This window comes from Paroedura picta, chromosome 3, assembly GCF_049243985.1.
Source record: "Paroedura picta isolate Pp20150507F chromosome 3, Ppicta_v3.0, whole genome shotgun sequence".
NCBI classification, from domain to species: Eukaryota; Metazoa; Chordata; class Lepidosauria; order Squamata; family Gekkonidae; genus Paroedura; species Paroedura picta.
This window is the reverse complement of record NC_135371.1, coordinates 159,622,024-159,640,697: the sequence shown is the minus strand read 5'-3', so window position 1 is coordinate 159,640,697 and position 18,674 is coordinate 159,622,024. Positions and strand designations below refer to the sequence as shown.

The 18,674-nt window shown below is 49.0% G+C and overlaps 1 protein-coding gene across 1 annotated transcript; it reads left to right on the top strand.

The window, feature by feature from the left end:
* The first annotated feature begins 46 nt into the window (after positions 1–46).
* LOC143833331 (pleckstrin homology domain-containing family A member 3-like) lies at positions 47–18,030 on the top strand. The gene is made up of 8 exons (XM_077329030.1): positions 47–182; positions 1,142–1,258; positions 1,900–2,055; positions 6,666–6,802; positions 10,112–10,279; positions 11,171–11,214; positions 12,824–12,966; positions 16,796–18,030. Exons 1-8 carry the CDS (start codon positions 143–145, stop codon positions 16,855–16,857), a joined length of 867 nt encoding a protein of 288 aa, XP_077185145.1. The 5' UTR covers positions 47–142; the 3' UTR covers positions 16,858–18,030.
* Positions 18,031–18,674: the final 644 nt, after the last annotated feature.

Sequence of the window (18,674 nt, the reverse complement as noted above, 5' to 3'; positions counted from 1 at the left end):
CTGTTTTCCCTTTGGCCTCACGCGCCCCGGTCCTTAAGTGTACCCGCCTCCATCCTGTGGTGTGATTGGTCGTTGCTTACCGGCGCAGCGCCGTAATTGGCTAAACGCGGCACACCGGCGGTGTCAGTAAGCCGTGCTGGTGATGGAGGGAGCGCTGTTGAAATGGACCAACTACCTTTCAGGTGAGCGTAGGTCTGATTTCGCCCTCCTGCCTTCCTGTTATCTGGTCGTGCAGGCCTGCAGGGTTCCCAAGAAACCCCACCCCTTCCCGTATCCTAGCAACCCAGTTGTGCCATAGGTAGGAGCTGAACCCAGGAATACCGGATTCCTTCCTTCCTTCCACTCACCCACCCACATTCCTAAATCTCCTGGATATTCTCTTTTCCCTGGCAAGGTCTGTCCTTCAGTCTTACTCAAAAGCAAAGCAAGTTCTCTTCCTTTCTTTTCAGATAGTGGTTATTGTTCTGTTGTTTTCATGATGCTGGTGAGAGAAGGGTGTTTATTTTAACGTAGAACAGAGTTTTCTCTGTTCACCCACCCACACATCCAGGTATATCTTGAACGCCCCAAAATAGACATGAAGGAGAAGAGCATTGGAGGTATAAACAGAGACATAGGAATTGCTCGGTTGTGGGGAGTTTTTCAAGCACAGAATTATGCATGTTGATCTGGGCAAGTAAAGTTTATGGTTGGTAACTGAAACTTAGTCTATTGGGTACTAAAAAAACCCCCACTGTGGTGAGAATATTCTGACACAGAGGTACAACCACAGAGAAGACCCTGCTTTCTGTTACCACTTGCTTTACCTTGGGATAGACACAAAGTGAGGGATTGGATGCCGATTTTAACTGAGAGGCAGGTTTGTGTAGGAGTAAGCAGTCTTTCAAGCATCCCAGTCCTAGCCTATTTGGTGGCTTATGGGTCAGAACCATGCCATAAGAGTGGAAATGTGTGAAGAAGGATACATTTGTGTACATTTGTAGGCTCAATGTGGACTAACAACTTGTAGGGATATGAACCCAAACAAAAAGCCTCTCTGGATGTGTCCTTTGATCTAGGCATCAAGGCTCAGGTGAAGGCAAACCAATCGATATTTGGATAATTGCATGACTGGAATATATTAATTTTTCTCTTGCCTCAGGTTGGCAGCCACGATACTTTGTGCTGGAGAATGGCATCCTCTCATATTATGACTCACAAGATGATGTGGGCAAGGGAAGCAAAGGGAGCATCAAAATGGCTGTGTGTGAGATCAAAGGTAGGTAGGAGAGGGGACTCACGCTGCTGGGGAAGAATTGGGAGTGAGAAATCAACAAAAGAGTGTTTTGCTTAAACTATGCCATTTAATCTTACTGGTAATTGACATGATGATGTGTAATCCATAAAACCTCCACAAATTGTTCTGAGTTCTTTATCAGGATGTGACACACAGAAGGACTTGCAATGCACAGGAGTACCCTGTGCAGTTGTTTTAGCATACTAGCAGAAATCTGTGCATTTCTGAGATTACTGGTAGCTGTTCACATTTATCAATTTTCTGTCAAAAGTCTCTCACTGACTACCTAGATGCTGGTGGGGGCTCATGGTAATTGGAGTCCATAGACATTTGGAGAGCCCCAGTGCAGCCACTGGTCCTCTATGGTGTTGTATCCTGCTGAGATCCCTCCCCTTTCCCAGCTCCAGCCTTGAAATCTCCAGACATTTCCTTACCCAGAGCTGGTAACCCTAATCACCATTGACCTGATACAGACTTCCTTAGGTGGTAGCAAACACAAATTGCAAAGGTATGTGTACTCAGAATCTTGTGTACATAGAATATATGGTAACAGGGTCACTGTTACAGGGTCATTTTAGCTTTCATTGTCTGTTTCGGTGTTTCTGATTTTTCCCTTCATGCAGTGCACACGACTGACCCCACTCGAATGGAACTGGTCATCCCAGGTGAACAGTACTTCTACCTGAAGGCAGGAGGGGCTGCTGAAAGACAGAAATGGCTGGTAGCCCTGGGCAGCTCCAAGGCCTGCCTTGGAGACAGCAGAAGCCAGAAAGAGAAAGGTCGGTTCTTTGGAAATGCGTCAGCTGCATTGAGGGAGTTTAAAATAACAGGGATTGTGTGTGGAGATTAGGGAGGGTGCTGGCAGTGATGGACACAAGGATTATCATCCTGATAAACTGGGATTAGGATGAAATACTTAACTGTCTTCCTCAGCAAACCTCTGTGAGCAGATTCAGTTGTTTGAACTGTGATTTCAAGATAACTTGGAGATAAATTTCAACATAGTTTGAGTCTGAATTTCCTGTGTTCCTTCCTTGGTTGATTCACTGAGGGGAAAAAGGGAAACTGGACTGTACGCCTAATCTCTCCCTAGAAATAATGTGGCTTTTCTCCTTTTTACAAATGTGGAAAGGCAGGGAAATAAACTTGTTCCAAAGGAATGAGGGATAGCCTAGTTATTCACATGCAATTCATACATGGCTGAGATTCTCCACCCATCTATGAAAATATGCTCAGTGTAAACCATTAAACAGTTCATTGATAGACTCTCTGTTACGTACTGTATAATGCAATCAACAATGACACATGGAAATAAGTCCAGGCGTGTTTCGACCCTAAATGTCTTCCTTATTGGTCAAATAATTAAAAATGCTGTTCTACAATAAAATAACATTAGGGCTTGCTGGGTGGTAAAAATCTATAAGGTGATGCTCCAACTAATGTGCTGCATAAATGTTGTCTAATATGAAGTCCATATTCGGAAATATTATTCAAAATACCCCTAATCTCACTGCCCGGCTCTCATTCAAAATTCCATTCTCAGGTGTTAAGCAGGATTCATGGAGGACAGGTCTATCAGTGGCTACTAGTCATGGTGACTGAGTGGAACCTCCACATTCAGAGGCACTAAACCTCTGAATCCCAGATTCAGGCGACAACAATAGGGAAAGGCCTCAGCCTCTGTGCCCTGTTGTTGGCTCTCCAGAAGAACTGGTTGGCCACTGTGTGGGACAGAATGCTGGATGAGACAGACCACTGGTCTTATCCAGCAGGGTTCTTCTTGTGATGTAATGAAATGGATCTTCCTTTACCCCAGTGTTTCTCAACCTTTGGGGGTCGAACGACCCTTTCACAGGGATTGCAGCAGGGCAAGCAGCTTGTCCAGGGCTGAGGGGGGGGCACCATCCACACAACAGCCTTGTGGAGTAGATCGAGATAGAGCGTTTGTCTGTCTGGAGCAGCAGAAAAGAGTGAGATCGGCATGGTGGGACAAGAGGCAGAACTGAACTGAGAAACCCCTGGAAAAAACCAATTTATATATAATCATGAACAAGGGATCTTCATGCCATTGGTTACTTTCAGTTTAATTTCTGTGAAAGAACACTTGCATCATTTTATGGTTGGGGGTCAACACGACATAAGGAACTATATTAAAGGATCATGGCATTAGGAAGGTTGAGAACCACTGCTTTACCCCCACACTGCTTTGAGAGGGCTGGGGGTTCTTGCAGCAATTTGACATTGCAGCTAGCACTGAGGAGGGTCACAATAAGGTAGCCTCATGCCATTCTGTTGTGTTTAAATGAATAACATCCCCTAGGTAATATTTGCTTTTTTTTATAACTGGCTTAAGGCCTGACAGGTATGACAGGTGGGAGGAGGGCAAGCTTTTCTCACCACCACCCTTTCCCTGAGTACATTTTTTTCTATTTCTTATCTGATGGGGATGAATGCCATCCATAGAATCATAGAGTTGGAAGGGGCTTCCAGGTCATCTAATCCAACCCCCTGCAGAATGCAGGTAATTCACAACTACCTTCCCACCCATAGTGACCCCAATTCCATGTCCAGATGATGCTCCCCCCCCCAAAATAAAATCCCATGTTTTTGTATGTGGGAAAGTGAATGCATGTACACCCTCAAGGCAGTGACTCAACCTACTCTAATACATTGCTAGATCCTGGCATGGAAGGCAGGTTTTGCCCCCTCTCAGCTGTGCCCCAGATGGCAACTCATTTTCTTAGCCCACTAAAACCCTTCCCAGGTGCTGCTGAGGATGAAGCCCGGTCCCCTCTGCACAGCTTTGACACTAGTTTCTGTTGCTTGGTCGCACCAGGATGTGATGGAATGTTGAGGAGTGGCTGGACTGCTGAGGGACGCTGCGCTATGCAGAACTTCTAGACAGTTTTGACGTTTATTCTGAAGAGGTCTGCATTTGGCAGAATCTGGAGAGAAAAAGAGCAACCGAAGAAGCCAGAAAAGGACTGAAAAACTGGACTGTTCTCTCTTGGCCCCACCAGGCTGGGCAGATCTAGGGACTTATTTGCACAAGGATATCTGTGTTTGTTAAGGATGCTGCTATCTTGAATCAACAACACTTATTTACCTAGCCAGAAATCCCTGGGTGCTTTAAGCCCCACCCCTTGGAGCATTTCCTTAGCACAGTTCAGTGCACTGTCCGCAGTAACTGGAGTCAGCCTTAGCGGTTATGATGCTTACAGACGTGGCTCATGCAGAATACTGAAATATGCCACTTCCTTCTGAATCCTGCGAGAGTGCATGCATTTATTTATTTACTTCATACCTGCTTTTCTTTCCACTGGGATCCCAAAGTCGTTGCTTTGTTCCTTTTGCCTCCACTTTGCCTCCAGTTTGGTGTAGTGGTTAGGAGTGCGGACTTCTAATCTGGCGAACCGGGTTCGATTCTGAGCTCCCCCACATGCAGCCAGCTGGGTGACCTTGGGCTCTCCACAGCGCTGAGAAAGCTGTTCTGACCAAGCAGTAATATCAGGGCTCTCTCAGCCTCACCCACCCCACAGGGTGTCTGTTGTGGGGAGAGGAATGGGAAGGTGACTGTAAGCCGCTTTGAGCCTCCTTCGGGTAGGGAAAAGCGGCATATAAGAACCAACTCTTCTTCTTCTTCTTTATCTTCCCCACAACCTTGTGAGGTAGGTAGGGCTGACTGAGAATGTATGACTGGCCCAATGTCACTCAGCAGGCTTCCATGGCAGACTGGGGGTATAAAGTCCAACATGTTTGGGAGCTGTGGCATAGCCTGCTTACTGAAACACAGATCTCACTGGTGTAGCCAGTGGAAGAAGACGACAATGGAGTGGTAGAATGAATGGCAGGCTGTGGATAGGAGATGGAATGGTCCTTTGCAGGGGGGTTTGCAGGGAGGGAGCCATGCCAACAGGAAAGTTAGCACAGCAGGAAGCAAACTTCTATATCTCCCCTTCCCCCGTTTTCTGTGCTGGTTGAATCAATGGTAATGTTCCAAAAACATGATCCCCCCTTCTGCCGTTGGAAATAGCGCAGTCCATTCTTCCACCTTAAGACTTGGCCTATTCGTTCCCCTGCAAGTGTGTAAAGGGGGGGGGGCTTGTTATGTGGCCACAATAACAGGGGTTGCCACAACTTACAGTCGTTTCATTTATTTATTCATGTTTAGCTTGTGCTGTAACACAGGGGTAAACCTGTAGTCCTCCAGATGTTCATGGCTTACAGTTCCCATGAGCCCCTGCCAGCGTTTGCTGGCAGGGGCTCATGGGAATTGTAGGCCATGAACATCTGGAGGACCACAGGTTGACTACCCCTACTGTAACAAATCTGTTACTCTTTCAGCTGCGTCAGGACTCCTCCTTGGTGCATGCATGCATAGACCATCTCCAAATGCACACCTTTTCAGCCTTTGCTGATGCCCTTCTTGCTCCTTCTCCTTTTCCGTAGGCCTCAAGGGACTGCTCTTGCCATTTACTGTCTCATGAAAATTTAAAAGAATTTTCGGTTAAACATCCAGAAGAAGTTCCTGAAAGTTAGAGCAGTTCCTCAGTGGATCAGGCTTCTTTGTGAGGTGGTGGGTTCTCCTTTGGAAGTATCTAAGCAGAGGCTAGAGAGCCATCTGACAAAAACGCTGATTTTATGAATTTAGGCAGATTGTGAGGGGGTGGGCAGAAGGGACTGCTTGGCTCTTGCGGCCCTTTCTTGCATGCCCAGGGAAATGTTGAGTGCCACTTTGGGACTGGAAAGCAAATATGTTCGAGGTCAGACCGGCCGGGGATTCTGGTTTGGTGGGGGGATTACCTGGACACGGAATTGGGGTCACTGTGGGTGGGCGGGCAGTTGTGAGTCTCCTGCATTCTGCAGAGAGTTGGACTAGATGACCCTGGAGGTTCTTTCCAACTCCATGATTCTGATTACAAGACACTTACTGGACTTGGAAAATGTTTGCCTTGACCAGGGCCCATTTTTAAAATATTAGCGGCCTCAAATTGTTTTATCTGGCCTTCTGGCCCACAGAATTGACTGTAGATCCATAGGGTCCTAAGTATATCTTTCTATGTAAAGGAGCCAACGGGCTATATCAGTTCTTGTATTTATTGATTTTTATTACGTATGCTGGTTTCATTTGATGCCTGACCATTGATAAAGGTGGTAACGCCGAAACCCATCTGGTCAGTGGAGACATTAGTATATATGTATATCTTGATTTTATTGAGGCTATGCTAAAAGACTTAGGTTTTTAACTTGATTAATAAACACTGGTACTATATATTTTCTTTAAAAAATGTGTTCCACCCTGCATAGGCTTAAGTTCATTTCCCTTGTGTTGACCTTTTTAGGCTCTTGAGTACTTGTCTAAATCCATGTGCACCTGTGTCTCCTTCAGATCTGGACCTAAGCCATGAGTCCTTGGGGAGGAAGCTGTCTGAACTGCGGCTGTACTGCGATGTGCTGACGCAGCAAGTCCTGGCCGTGCAGGAGGCGACGCACCCCCAAGACAATGGCTCTCCGCTTGACATCCAGGTGGGGGCATTTCTTGAGCTCACGTGTGACGACTGTTACACGGTCCAGCTCCATCTAGCATAGTGGCTGGCAAAGAAGGCATACCCTGTATCGTTTCTGGGCAAAAGACAATCTTTGTCTGATCAAGGCCAGGTTCCCCCCCCCCCCCCAAGTGGTTGCTCGAGGTGCCAAAACAAAAGAGAATTGGTGAGGAGACTTCTGGCGTGGCCTTTCCCTGTTGTCTCCTCCCAGGCTGTGCTTATAGTGGGATTGCCAGGGTCCAAAGTTGCCCTCTGAGATCCCGTCTTGTACCTGGTAGGAGCAGCTTGGGACTTGGGGCAGCCAAATGAAGCATCCCAGCCTGGAGGAGTAAATGACCAAGAGCAAATGACCCATTGTAACTGTGGTCCATAGAACTCCAGGGCCAGAATCCAGACCACAGTCCAGACTCTTTAACAGTTGTGTCACTCAGTTTATTATTACGGTCCTTGACCAATGCAGTCGCAATCACCATACAATCACAGTTATAACCACCTGTAACTTAAAAATGCATGATTCATTTGCTTCCTCGAATTTGTCTTTACAAAATGATTAAAAAGAGGAAATGAGATTTGAGATTTAAGAATTTAAAATTCCATCCTATCTCAATCTCAGTTACCATGTGCAAATTTTCTAGGTAAACTTAGCACCAAATCTGGCTACTAGGCGTGTGATTCAGTGGTTTTTGTCTGAGAGAAGATATTCGAGCCCTTTGGATAGTTGAGTTTTGCATAGTTTGCAGAAAGCCAGGGGAGCGTGAGCTTTCCGGACTTCCTTGGGCAGGCCATTCCACAAGGCAGGAGCCACAATGGAGAAAGCACACGTGTGAGCAGCCATTGGTTGGGTCCGTTGGCTGGTTAGCACCCGCAGAAGCCCAGATCAGATAAGAATGCTTTGGTTCCTGGGATGGAAATAGGGTTGCCAGCTCTCAGTTGGGAAACAGCTGGAGACAAATTAAAACCCCGTTAAAATAAATCACAACCCTCAATACCATTAAAAACATTTTTAAAAAAACCCCATAAAACGGTGGCAAAATCCCCAATCCCTGTCAATTCTGAAGAGGAGAAACCATGGGGCAGGGAGAGGGCAGGGACCACAGATCTGACACCCCGCCGTACGGAAGGTTCTCCTCTCTCTATCGCATCACCTTTGAGCGCTGAATGCCCTAATTAGGGGCAGGGTGCCCCATAGAAGGATCCTTGCAAGTATATGGCTCCTGATTATTTTCACCAAATGATCCAAGCCTTTAAGCTTGGAGGGGGGAAGTGGAAAAAAACCTGGCCTGGCTTTTCTGTATTCTATATTCGTCTATGTTCTATTTCCCATTGGGTTTTGCTGGGCAAGGGGAAGCATGCAGTAAACCTCAAAAGGCTGGGTGGAGATGAGTTGGATTGGCACAGAAGGATGGGCTGTAGCAACAAAAGCATATTTTTGAGCAGAAGGGCAGGAAAATGATTCAGTTCTCATGGCAATGTTGGAAAAGTATCATAAGCCAGTGGGCTGCCACAGATTTCACTATTAGAATACGTTAGCACCCTCGGTTCTCAAGGCAGAAGCTCCGTGGTTCAGCCCTGTGCCTTTCCAGGGGTCTGAGTGGGGCAGGGGAGTCATTTGTCAGTATTGTGGCTGTGATCTTTAACAATACCCATTCAGCTCCGTCTCCATCCCATACTTGGGGGCAGTGACAACATCAGAAACCCTCACATTACTGGAACAGAGCACTGAGAACCTGTGTGACGGTATAACGGTTAGAGCAGGGGTGGCCAAACTGTGGCTCTCCAGATATCCATGAACTACAGTTACCATGCTAGCAGTGGCTCATGGGAATTGTAGTCCATGAACATCTGGAGAGCAACAGTTTGGCCCACCCCTGCTCTGACCATTACAGCTCCGACCATTACAGACTATGATCTTGGGAGACCCAGATTTCCAGTCCTTGCTCTGCCTTGCTCTGCCTGAGCCAGTCTTTCATGTGGCTCAGCCTACCTCACAGGATTGTTGTGAGGATCACATGGAGAAAAGGAGAATTGCATACTCTATCTAGAGCTCCATCAAGGAACAGCAGGATAAAATTACCCTGCTTTATTGACTTCATTTATAGTTGCCTTCTCCCCTCCATGATAGACATCCAAAGCAGCATACACCATTCTCCGAGTCTCCATTTTATCTTCTCAAGAACCCTGTGAGGTAGGTTAGACTAAGAGAGCGTGACTAACCCTGGGCCACCTAGTAAGCTTCCATGGCAGTTTGAGAATGTGATCCCAGATCCTAGACTGACCTTCTTAGCCACTAACCTCGGACTCAGTTCTTGTAAATGTACAGAAAGATCCTCCAGAACTGCACCCACTCGGTTGCAGTGCTGAGCTTGGGCAGAGTCCTGGAACCCAGCAACTCTTGTGTGTTCTCTCTATGTCTGAGCTACTGCTAAATTTCATGCCTGCGCCAAGGCAGCTGGGCCTCCTTCACAGCCACGGCTGGCTTGCCTTAAAGCCCTGATTGCAGGGAAGATTTTGGCTGTCGAATCTAAACCCTAATAGTTGGAGTGGGATGTTGGGCGTGAGATGGGACTGGGGTTCAGCAGACAGCTGAGCCTGCCAGGGCTTCCCCCTCTCATGCTAGCAGAACACAGAGGGTGTTTGTGAAAGATAGGTTTCATACTCCAGAATGGAGGGGGTGGTGGGAGGGTGCCGGCGGCCCCACAGCCTGTTCCCGACTGCCTCACTGTGGTTAAGTAATCAGAAACCTTATGTCCGCACCCGCCCGATTTTCCTCCGAGTTGGAATTCTTAGCCAGCTTCAAACCTGGGTAGAAATTCTGGATGAGCAAAGGCCCTTGTAAGACTTCAACCATGGCCACTGCTGGTCCTGCTATCCCTCTTAACTGCAGTTAACTCTTGTGGCCAGAATTCATGCCGAAAAGCAGAGTGCACGATCCCCCTCCCCGTATTTCTCAAAAGATCCCTGAAGCTTTGGGCTGATCCTGCGTTGAGCAGGGGGTTGGACTAGATGGCCTGTATGGCCCCTTCCAACTCTATGATTCTATGATTCTTAGGCCTTGGGACCCGCTCCAAGATTGCTAAAAGTAGCACATTCTTAATTCAGGCATGTAAAATCCCATTTCTGAAAACACTCTTTAACTGGATCCCGAGGAGCTGATGCATTGGAAAGCAAGCGGCACAGTTTCTGCGGGTCAAGGCTCTTTAGGTCAGGCTGCGTCCAGAACTCTGTGGTTCTGGGGAACAGAATAGCCCTGCAGGCTCGCACCCACTTTCTTTATGTTTGGCTCCCCCAGAAGATGAACGAAGCGTCATCCTTGTTGCGGGCCACCTGCAGCCAGTTCATCTGCACGCTAGAAGAATGCATGAAATTCGCCAATACCCGCTTGGCTCCTGAACTCTACCATCCTTCCGTCCCCCAGCCGTCTGATTTTGTGGGCACCAAACTCCCACATTCCCATCGGGTAGGTGCTTGTTTCTTTATTAGTCCGTTAATCACTATGCGAACAAACAGAATGGATAATAAAAATCCAAAACTGCATTGGTTGGCACTGGGATTCCAACAGGGCTGTACCCGTTTTCCAAGCGACCACCTCTTTTGGGTATTTATTTATTTGCTCTTTAATTTCTAGGCCGCCCCTCCCCACAGGCAGGCTCAAGGCGGCTCACAACATATAAAATCACATTTATAAAACACAATAAAACGGTTTAAAACTGACACCTCTGCTTTGTGATGGGGAGGCAACAGAAGTTCTGTTCTGCCACTGGAGGCTCCAGTCTGGGTCCAACACACCCATGCCCTTGGTTTTTGAGATTCAGCCACTTTTCTTGAGAAGACGTACAGCACTGGGCCTCGGAAATAGATCTAAACCAGGGGTAGTCAAACTGCGGCCCTCCAGATGTCCATGAACTACAATTCCCAGGAGCCCCCTGCCAGCGAATGCTGGCAGGGGGCTCCTGGGAATTGTAGTTCATGGACATCTGGAGGGCCGCAGTTTGACTATCCCTGATCTAAACCATCCAGTAGGTTCCTATGAGGGCTGGCAGTTGTTCGAGTTAAAAACGGTTATGTCCCTTTTTCCCCCCAGCAATGTATGTTAGCTCCAGAGAAATGACTTCATCCAGGGGTAGTCAACCTGTGGTCCTCCAGGTGTTCATGGACTACAATTCCTATGAGCCCCTGCCAGCATTTGCTGGCAGGGGCTCATGGGAATTGTAGTCCATGAACATCTGGAGGACCGCAGGTTGACTACCCCTGACTTAATCCACATTTGTGATTGTGAGCGTAGCATGGAGAGAAGGCATCAGCCAAAGATGTTGGGTATGTCCTCATTCTCTTGTTTGTTCCCTCGCAGGTAAGGCGTTCTGTGAGCCACACAGGTGTAATCTCCTCAGACAGGTAAGCTGCCAGGGAGGGAGGAGATGAGACTTCCTGTGATGTTTTTTAAAATGATTTTTAAAAACGCCCCAAAAACTGTGGACAGGGGAAATCAGGTTTAGGAAGTCGCACTGGGAGCAAATAACTACAGCTGCCAACTTGAGTTCTCTTGGACATGCAGCGGATTGCCGTGCTACAGAAATTTATTCCCCAAAGGGAGGGGTGGCCTCACTGTGGCTTCCCAGGTGCTGATAGACTGCAATTCCCATGAGCCCCTGCCAGCATGGTCAGTTGGCTGGGGCTCATAGGAATTGTAGTCCGTGGACATCTAGAGAGTTACAGTTTGACCACCCCATGACAAAGAACAGCTTTGGGGGGCAGATTCTGTGGCATTGCACCCCAAACCTCCCGGAATCTCTCAGTCGAGACTTGGCAGCAGCCCTACAAATAACAGTGTGGGCAAGGTGAAGAATTTAGGCTGGGGAAATGGCACACGGGAATGGATTAAGCCCCCTCGCTCTCAGCACCCCTTTCCTGTCCCCGTCTAGACTGGTGCTTTGGCTTTTTCAGCAAAAATAAAGCGATTCACAATGCAATCCTAACTCTAAACCCATTGGCATCGATGGAAAAGGAGAACTGTGCTTCGGTTTGCTGTATCAGTCCTGGATTGTATCTTCTTGGACCCTTAGCTGCTTGGACCCAGAAATGTTCAGGTTTCTGGGATCCCCAGAAGTGATGTCAGCTAACCACTCCTCGTGCCATGGCCCCTGGAAGTGACATGTCACCGGAAGTGACATTACCACTCACTCTTCGCCCTCCTTCCTTCCCCCGCCTTTACTATTACTACAGCAGACCCACTGCATGTTGGCTTGAAAGAATGGCAGGAGCTGAGAAGACAACCCAAACTCCTCCCCTTCTTTGATTTTGGCAGCCATGGCCTAACCACTGAACCCTCTGGGTGGAGGCAGCCTGTTCCCTAGGTTGCGGCCAAGCCCATTAAGGTAGGAAAGGCCACAGACCCCTGTCTTAAGGCCTTCCCTTTGCTGCACCCTTGTGTGAAAGGCTGAACCAGGTAATGGCCAATTAGAAGTGGGTGCTTGCGGTCAGGTCCCACCCTTGGACTTCTGGGGGAAAAGAAACTGAATCTGGAGGCATCCCATTGGATGTGGGAAACACAGGAGCTGATCACATGCCTGCTGGAATGCCCAAGTCCCTCAGATGTCCGAGAGCAATGCAAAAATATGGTAGTCAGCGGATCAACAAGACTAAAGATTTAACGTTTGGTGAAAAGCAAAGCTCAAAGTCAATGGGAGCCAAATTATGCAGATTTCCCTCCTGTTGTGAGTGCCTTTGCATTCATTTTTCCTATTTTTCTTCCCAGCTGGGACTCAGTGCAGCTTAGAATACCATTCTCTCCTCTTCCATTCTTTCATGTCCCCCTGTGAGGTAGGCCAGGCTGAGAGTTAACAATGGGCCCAGGAAGCTTCCATTGTGGATGTAGGAATGAGAACCCAGGTCTCCCAGGATCCTGGTCCAACTCTGTGTCCACTATGCCACGCTGACTCGCATAAGAACATTTTCCTCCCCTGTTGAGAAATCCTCACTATTCTTCCTTGCCTCCCCTTTGCAGAGCGCTGGAGCCAGCTCGGATCCCCCCCAAGGGCACTGTGACAGTTCTGCGCAACCTGGAGGAGATGGTGATGTTCCGCTCGCAGCAGTGGGGGCAGCAGAACTGCCGGTCAGAAAGCCCCGCCATCGTCGAGGAAGCAGCTGGTAAGGAGTGCCTAGTGTGAACTGCATGAGGTCTCGATGGGTGGGGAACCGGGAGAGGATGGCCGGGAGAGGATGGCCAGGAGAGGATGGCTCACCCCTTTCTCTCTGCCCTGTGAGAAGTTGATTGAGGGGGGCATGGACATCTGGAAAGCTGCAGTTTGGCCACCCCTGTAAGCTGTTTGGAAAGGAGTGAAGTGGGTTTCCTTTGTAAATATTGTCTTTTCTCGCACCAGAAATACACTGTGGGTTCTTTCAGGTGGGGTGGATGCTCGAATAGTGGGTAGTTTTCCCTCCCTGGCCAATATTCTGCAGGATCTGGTCGAGGAATGAAGGGTTGTGAGAAACAGGGAAGGGGAACCCAAGTTTTTGTGGGTTCTCTGCATGCCCTACGTAATACTGACATAGTTTTGCAGTCTTGGAAAACAGTGGGCATCTTCTTGCTCATGCGTGGAAAATCTGTGCTGCTATAGTTTACCGTGGTGAACTGGGCAATCACAAAACCTTTATTTTTGATCCACAAAGAGCATTCACTTAGTCATTCAAAGCCATTAGCCTTATTACGAGAAGCCTCTTGAATTAAAAATAGGTCTTTCCTGTAGGCTATGCTGCAATTATTTATGTTTTTTTAATTGGAACCTGGGTTTAAAACCTGATATTTTTAATGCCGCTCCAGCCGGTAAAAAGTTTATAATAGGGAACAACTCCCATTTGGACCTAGCTGTGGGTTTTATGCTAGGACTATCGATATCTCCTCGAAAGCTGTTATGAACTGGACCCAACAAGGGGGAATTGGCTGTTAAGGGGGTTCCGGAAAGGGATAACACAAGATTTTGCAATCTGTGTATACCCGGGTGGATCTCAGTAACGGCCCCCCAAAGTCAAATGATGAGGCAAGAGAGAAAGTGATTGTAAATATGCACCAAGAACTTTGCTGTGGCGCAGAGTGGTAAGGCAGCAGAAACGCTGTCTGAAGCTGTCTGCCCATGAGGTTGGGAGTTCGATCCCAGCAGTCGGCTCAAGGTCAACTTGGCCTTCCATCCTTCCGAGGTCGGTAAAATGAGTACCCAGCTTGCTGGGGGGTAAACGGGGAAGGGAATGGCAAACCACCCCGTATTGAGTCTGTCATGAAAACGCTAGAGGGCGTCACTCCAAAGGTCAGACATGACTCAGTGCTTCCACAGGGGATACCTTTACCTTTACCTTTATAAAATCAAAGTATTCAAAATACAGAGAACCTTCTTTAAGCCCCTGAGGACCGGTTTGATGGTTTAGACTATTGTTGAAAACTACCGCAAGCCCAGGACTGGGAAGGGGCAGCCTGTCAATTAAATTATAAATTAATCAAGGGTAGCCCAACTATCTATAGCTGGAATGGGAAGTTTCCCTGGGAAACTCTGGACAGTATGTAGATAGGTGTACTGAGGCATCCTTTCCCACCCCCACCTCATTCACATCCAAAGGAATTATTCTCGTGCGTGTGAGAATTTCCTGCCCTGAGAGGAACCTACCACCTATGACTCATCCATGCAGGGCGTATCTGTTGGCTAGAAAGAGAATCTGGGTCAGGAACTTGTGGAGAGATGCGACAGATCACACACACACACACAGTGCCGTGATTGCCCCCATACAGAGATAGAACAGAATTATTCACCGCTCTGCCTCCCCTTCACCAGGGGAGGCCCATTGAAAAGAGGCGAGGCCACAAACACTGAATTGCTTGTTTCAAAGTGCAACTGGGAACCTTCTTCGGAGAGTCGATACTTTGAGCTCTCCCAAATCTTTAAAGATTTTGTTTCTCGGGGTGCTCCTTGTCCGATCTCTCTCCTGGGACGGGGATTGCAGGAAATCATCCTCGTAACTTTTAAGCCAATTTGGAGTGCTCACGTGCATGTAAACTGCTTAGGTCTTCTGTTCTCTTGCACTCCTCGGTAATCCATTGACGCTCTCCTTGCGAGTGTGCTGCAAATGTGCACAGTGCGCCGGAGGAACAGAAAAGAGCCTGTGAGGATCAAATCAAAAAATGCTATACCAGAAAGAGGTGTGATACCGGGCTTTCCCAAAAGATTTTCTCGGGACATTTCCAGACAAGCATCTGGTGCCTTCAATTTTTTTTGTAGAAAAATTGACCATTAACAGTGCAAAGTAACAATAACGCTCCTCGTATCATCCCGAGAAATAACCTGTGTAAGAGATCCGTAATGAGATCTCTCCACAGTTCCCTAACATTCCCATGCTGTAGCTGGTCTCTCAAATCAGTTTTGAGGAAACAAAGGCAGGATGTGGGCTTTCTTGGGGGTAGCTGGTTGGCCACTGTGGGAAAAGAATGCTGGACTCCACAGGCCTCTGGTCTGATTCAGGATGGCTATTTTATGTTCTTACTTTTCAAACCTGCCGGGGAGGCTCCAATAGCCTCCACCTGTCTACACAGCACCGTTCTGTGAGGACAGCAGAAGTCCAGCAAGAAGCTGCCTGGGCAAGTGAGAAGCTGGGGTGGCTTGCCATGGCCTTCCTTTGCAGAGTCATCCTTAGAGGTCTTCCAACCAAGTACCGACCCTGCTTAGCTTCCAAGATCTGCTAGACCACCTTCCCTTCTCCAGCGTCATTATGCAGCTGTGTATGCTTGGCACGTCAAGGCTATGGTAGTCAAGGCTATGGTATTCCCAGTTGCAATGTACGGCTGTGAAAGTTGGACCATAAGGAAGGCCGAGCGTCAAAGAATTGAGGCTTTTGAACTCTGGTGCTGGAGAAGACTCTTGCGAGTCCCTTGGACTGCAAGGCGAACAAACCAGTCAGTCCTAGAGGAGATCAGCCCTGACTGCTCTTTAGAAGGCCAGATCCTGAAGATGAAACTGAAATACTTTGGCCATCTCATGAGAAGGAAGGACTCCCTGGAGAAGAGCCTAATGCTGGGAGCGATCGAGGGAAAAAGTAGAAGGGGACGACAGAGAATGAGGTGGCTGGATGGAGTCACTGAAGCAGTAGGTGCAAACTTAAATGGACTCCGGGGAATGGTGGAGGACAGGAAGGCCTGGAGGATCATTGTCCATGGGGTCGCGATGGGTCGGACACGACTTCACACATAACAACAACAACAATGCTTGGCACTCCGGGAAGCAAGGGGGTGCTGTGCAAGGCGGTGCGCTGGCCAAGAATGAGATTGAAATTCCTTCTCAGGGAGGGGCACCGTTTTTTTTTTGGGGGGGGGGGGAGTGACGTGTTTCAGCCTGTTAGAAATCCCATAAAACTAATTTGCCAGCACTGAAAGTGGACTGAGCATTCACACCAAGGCCACATGAGAATTCTGTGCCGTTTCTTCCATCAGCCACTATCCCCCCTGCAATTTTTACCCACCATCCCAATGGAGAGCTTTTGGAGGGTTTTTTGTAAAGTCATTAAGTGCTGATACCTGTAATGTAACACCAGTAGTTGCCCTGACCTGGCTCTCATGATCAGCCTTGGAGAGTCCTCAGGTGGGAGACCACCAAGCTAGTCCAGAGTAGCCATGCAGAGGTGGGCAAAGCAGTTTTGACAGGGGGTGTACCAGGGACTGAGAAGGTTTGGAAAGTGGGCAGTTAGAGGGCCATCTCTGTGTCGGTGCTCCCCAAAAACCTGCTGTGATTTGGAAGCCAAGGAAGCTTTGATGTAGATGTGCTACGCATCCTTGATCCTGGATAGCTTTATATGGTGAGACTTCCTGTTCTTGCCTAATTTTTGTCTCCTGGATTCGGAGTGTGGCCTACCTCAGAAGCAGGCTATTGAACGGTGCTGGGAAGAAACCTTTTGAACTGAAAGTGCTCTGATGCCGCTTTCTTCTTCCTTTCCCCTGCAGATACCCCATCGGCAGCGCAAGACTCTCCAGCGGATTCAGCCGGCAGAGACCAGCGGCTGTAGCCTGGTGCCGCTTCAGCTCTCTCTGGACCGTTTGGAGCCCTCCTTTGTACTGCTTGCTAGCTAGCTAGCTAGAACAATCGGCCCCGGGTTCCTTCCTCTAGTTTAGGACCAGCCTGGGCTCTACAGGGTGTGTGGCCAAATGCACCCTGCGAGGCTGGCAGGCCTGACGGGCAAGAAGTAGGTGCCAAGACCCGTTCCGTTCCTCTGTCTTGTGGTTGCCAGGTGTTCTCGGTTGCCGGGTCTGTTGCTGGGCGTCTCCAGGCAATCGCCCGGCGAGAAGGGTCGGATCGAGGCGGGAGGGGAGGCGAGGGGAGTGGCTAAAGTCTGTCTCGAAGAAGATGGCCAAGAAGAAATGGCTCTAGGGGGAAGGCACCAGATGCTTAGAAGGGAGCTTCTGTCCAGGATGGCCAGTGTTCCCGCCATGACTGTCCAGCATCCTTGTGCTTTCGTTAGTTCTCCTTTCAGTCGCTGTTGGAGCTGAGGACTGGGGCAGCTCATGGTCCGGGGTACCTTCAGGCTACCTCCTCAGGCCACAATCTGTAGCCGAGTCCAGTGTTACTGCTGCCGTCCTCCTTGCTGATTGGGGAAGTGTTTTGCTCACCTGGTGACTGGAAGGCCTGGAAGACTTTCAAACAGGAAGTTGCTCTGGTTGTATTCTTCAACAAGGGTGGCCACGCTATGTACATTCTTCCTTCTCCTGAAAGCTCATCTTCTCTCCTACGCCCCCTCCCCCCCCCCAATTGTCTCTGTTACGGAGGTCTTAGCGCGGGTCATAGAGTTCCTTCCACACTGTCCCCGGCGTCACTTCAGCCCCGTTCCGGGGCAGCGCGTTGCCCGATTTTGACTTAGAAAGAGATACCTCTTTGGGCCTCTGACCTCCACGATGACACCTGGTGCCTCCCACCCGCACGGCACAGAGGGCAGGGGGCAACACCCCACCCCACCCCAGGCCAGATATGAAGTAACTCCCCTCTCTCGACTTCTTCAGGTTTGTGTGGATGTTTGTGTCTCGTGGGCACTGTCTTTTATTTTATTTTATTTTTCTACAGCAGCATGGCGGGATCTTGAGCGGTTGCGTGCGTGTCTCTCTCTCTCTCGATCCCATTCATGCAGAGAGATCTCTGCCAAAGATCAGACTCTAATTTTGAATGAAGACTCTAATTTTGAAACAAACACGGCGTCGTGACTATATGTTGGCGTCTCTTGGGGGAGAGGACACCGTGGGGGCTTTCTGGGAGAGAGGCAGAGCCCCAAACAGAACAGCCCTCTGATTCCAGGCGGCCCGAGACAGCTGTTGCGACCGAGGGGATCCACAGCTCCATGCCCGCTACCCCGAAGCAGGTTTTCCACGTGCCCCTGCATAACGTCCTGGCCTGCAGTCGCCGAGGAGGGCTTGTGCTCTCCTAAACTCACCACTCAAGGTAGCGCAGGACCTGGACGCGGGTGACTCATAATGGCAACGCCGTAGCAGGAAGCGGCCAGAGCTATTTCTGGCTCTCCTCTCGCGCCGTGCTTTCATGCCTCTCCTGCGTGGCTTGCATTTAATTTCTTTATTGGGCACTTTAAATAATTGAGCACGCAAGCGCTGGGCTTTTGCAGAAGCTGCTGGCGGCTTTCTGAGCAGAGGCCAGACCACCACCCAAAACAAAGCATGACACGCATTTCTTTCCCTTGGGCGTCGAGGAGGGGCAGGATCATCGGAGGGCTGGCGCTCAACTCCAAGCGCTTTAGCCCTCCCAACAAAACACCCCGGGGCAGTCCTGCAGCCCTTAAAAGGACACGTGGTGGGGGATGGACGTGCAGCCTAACCAGATACC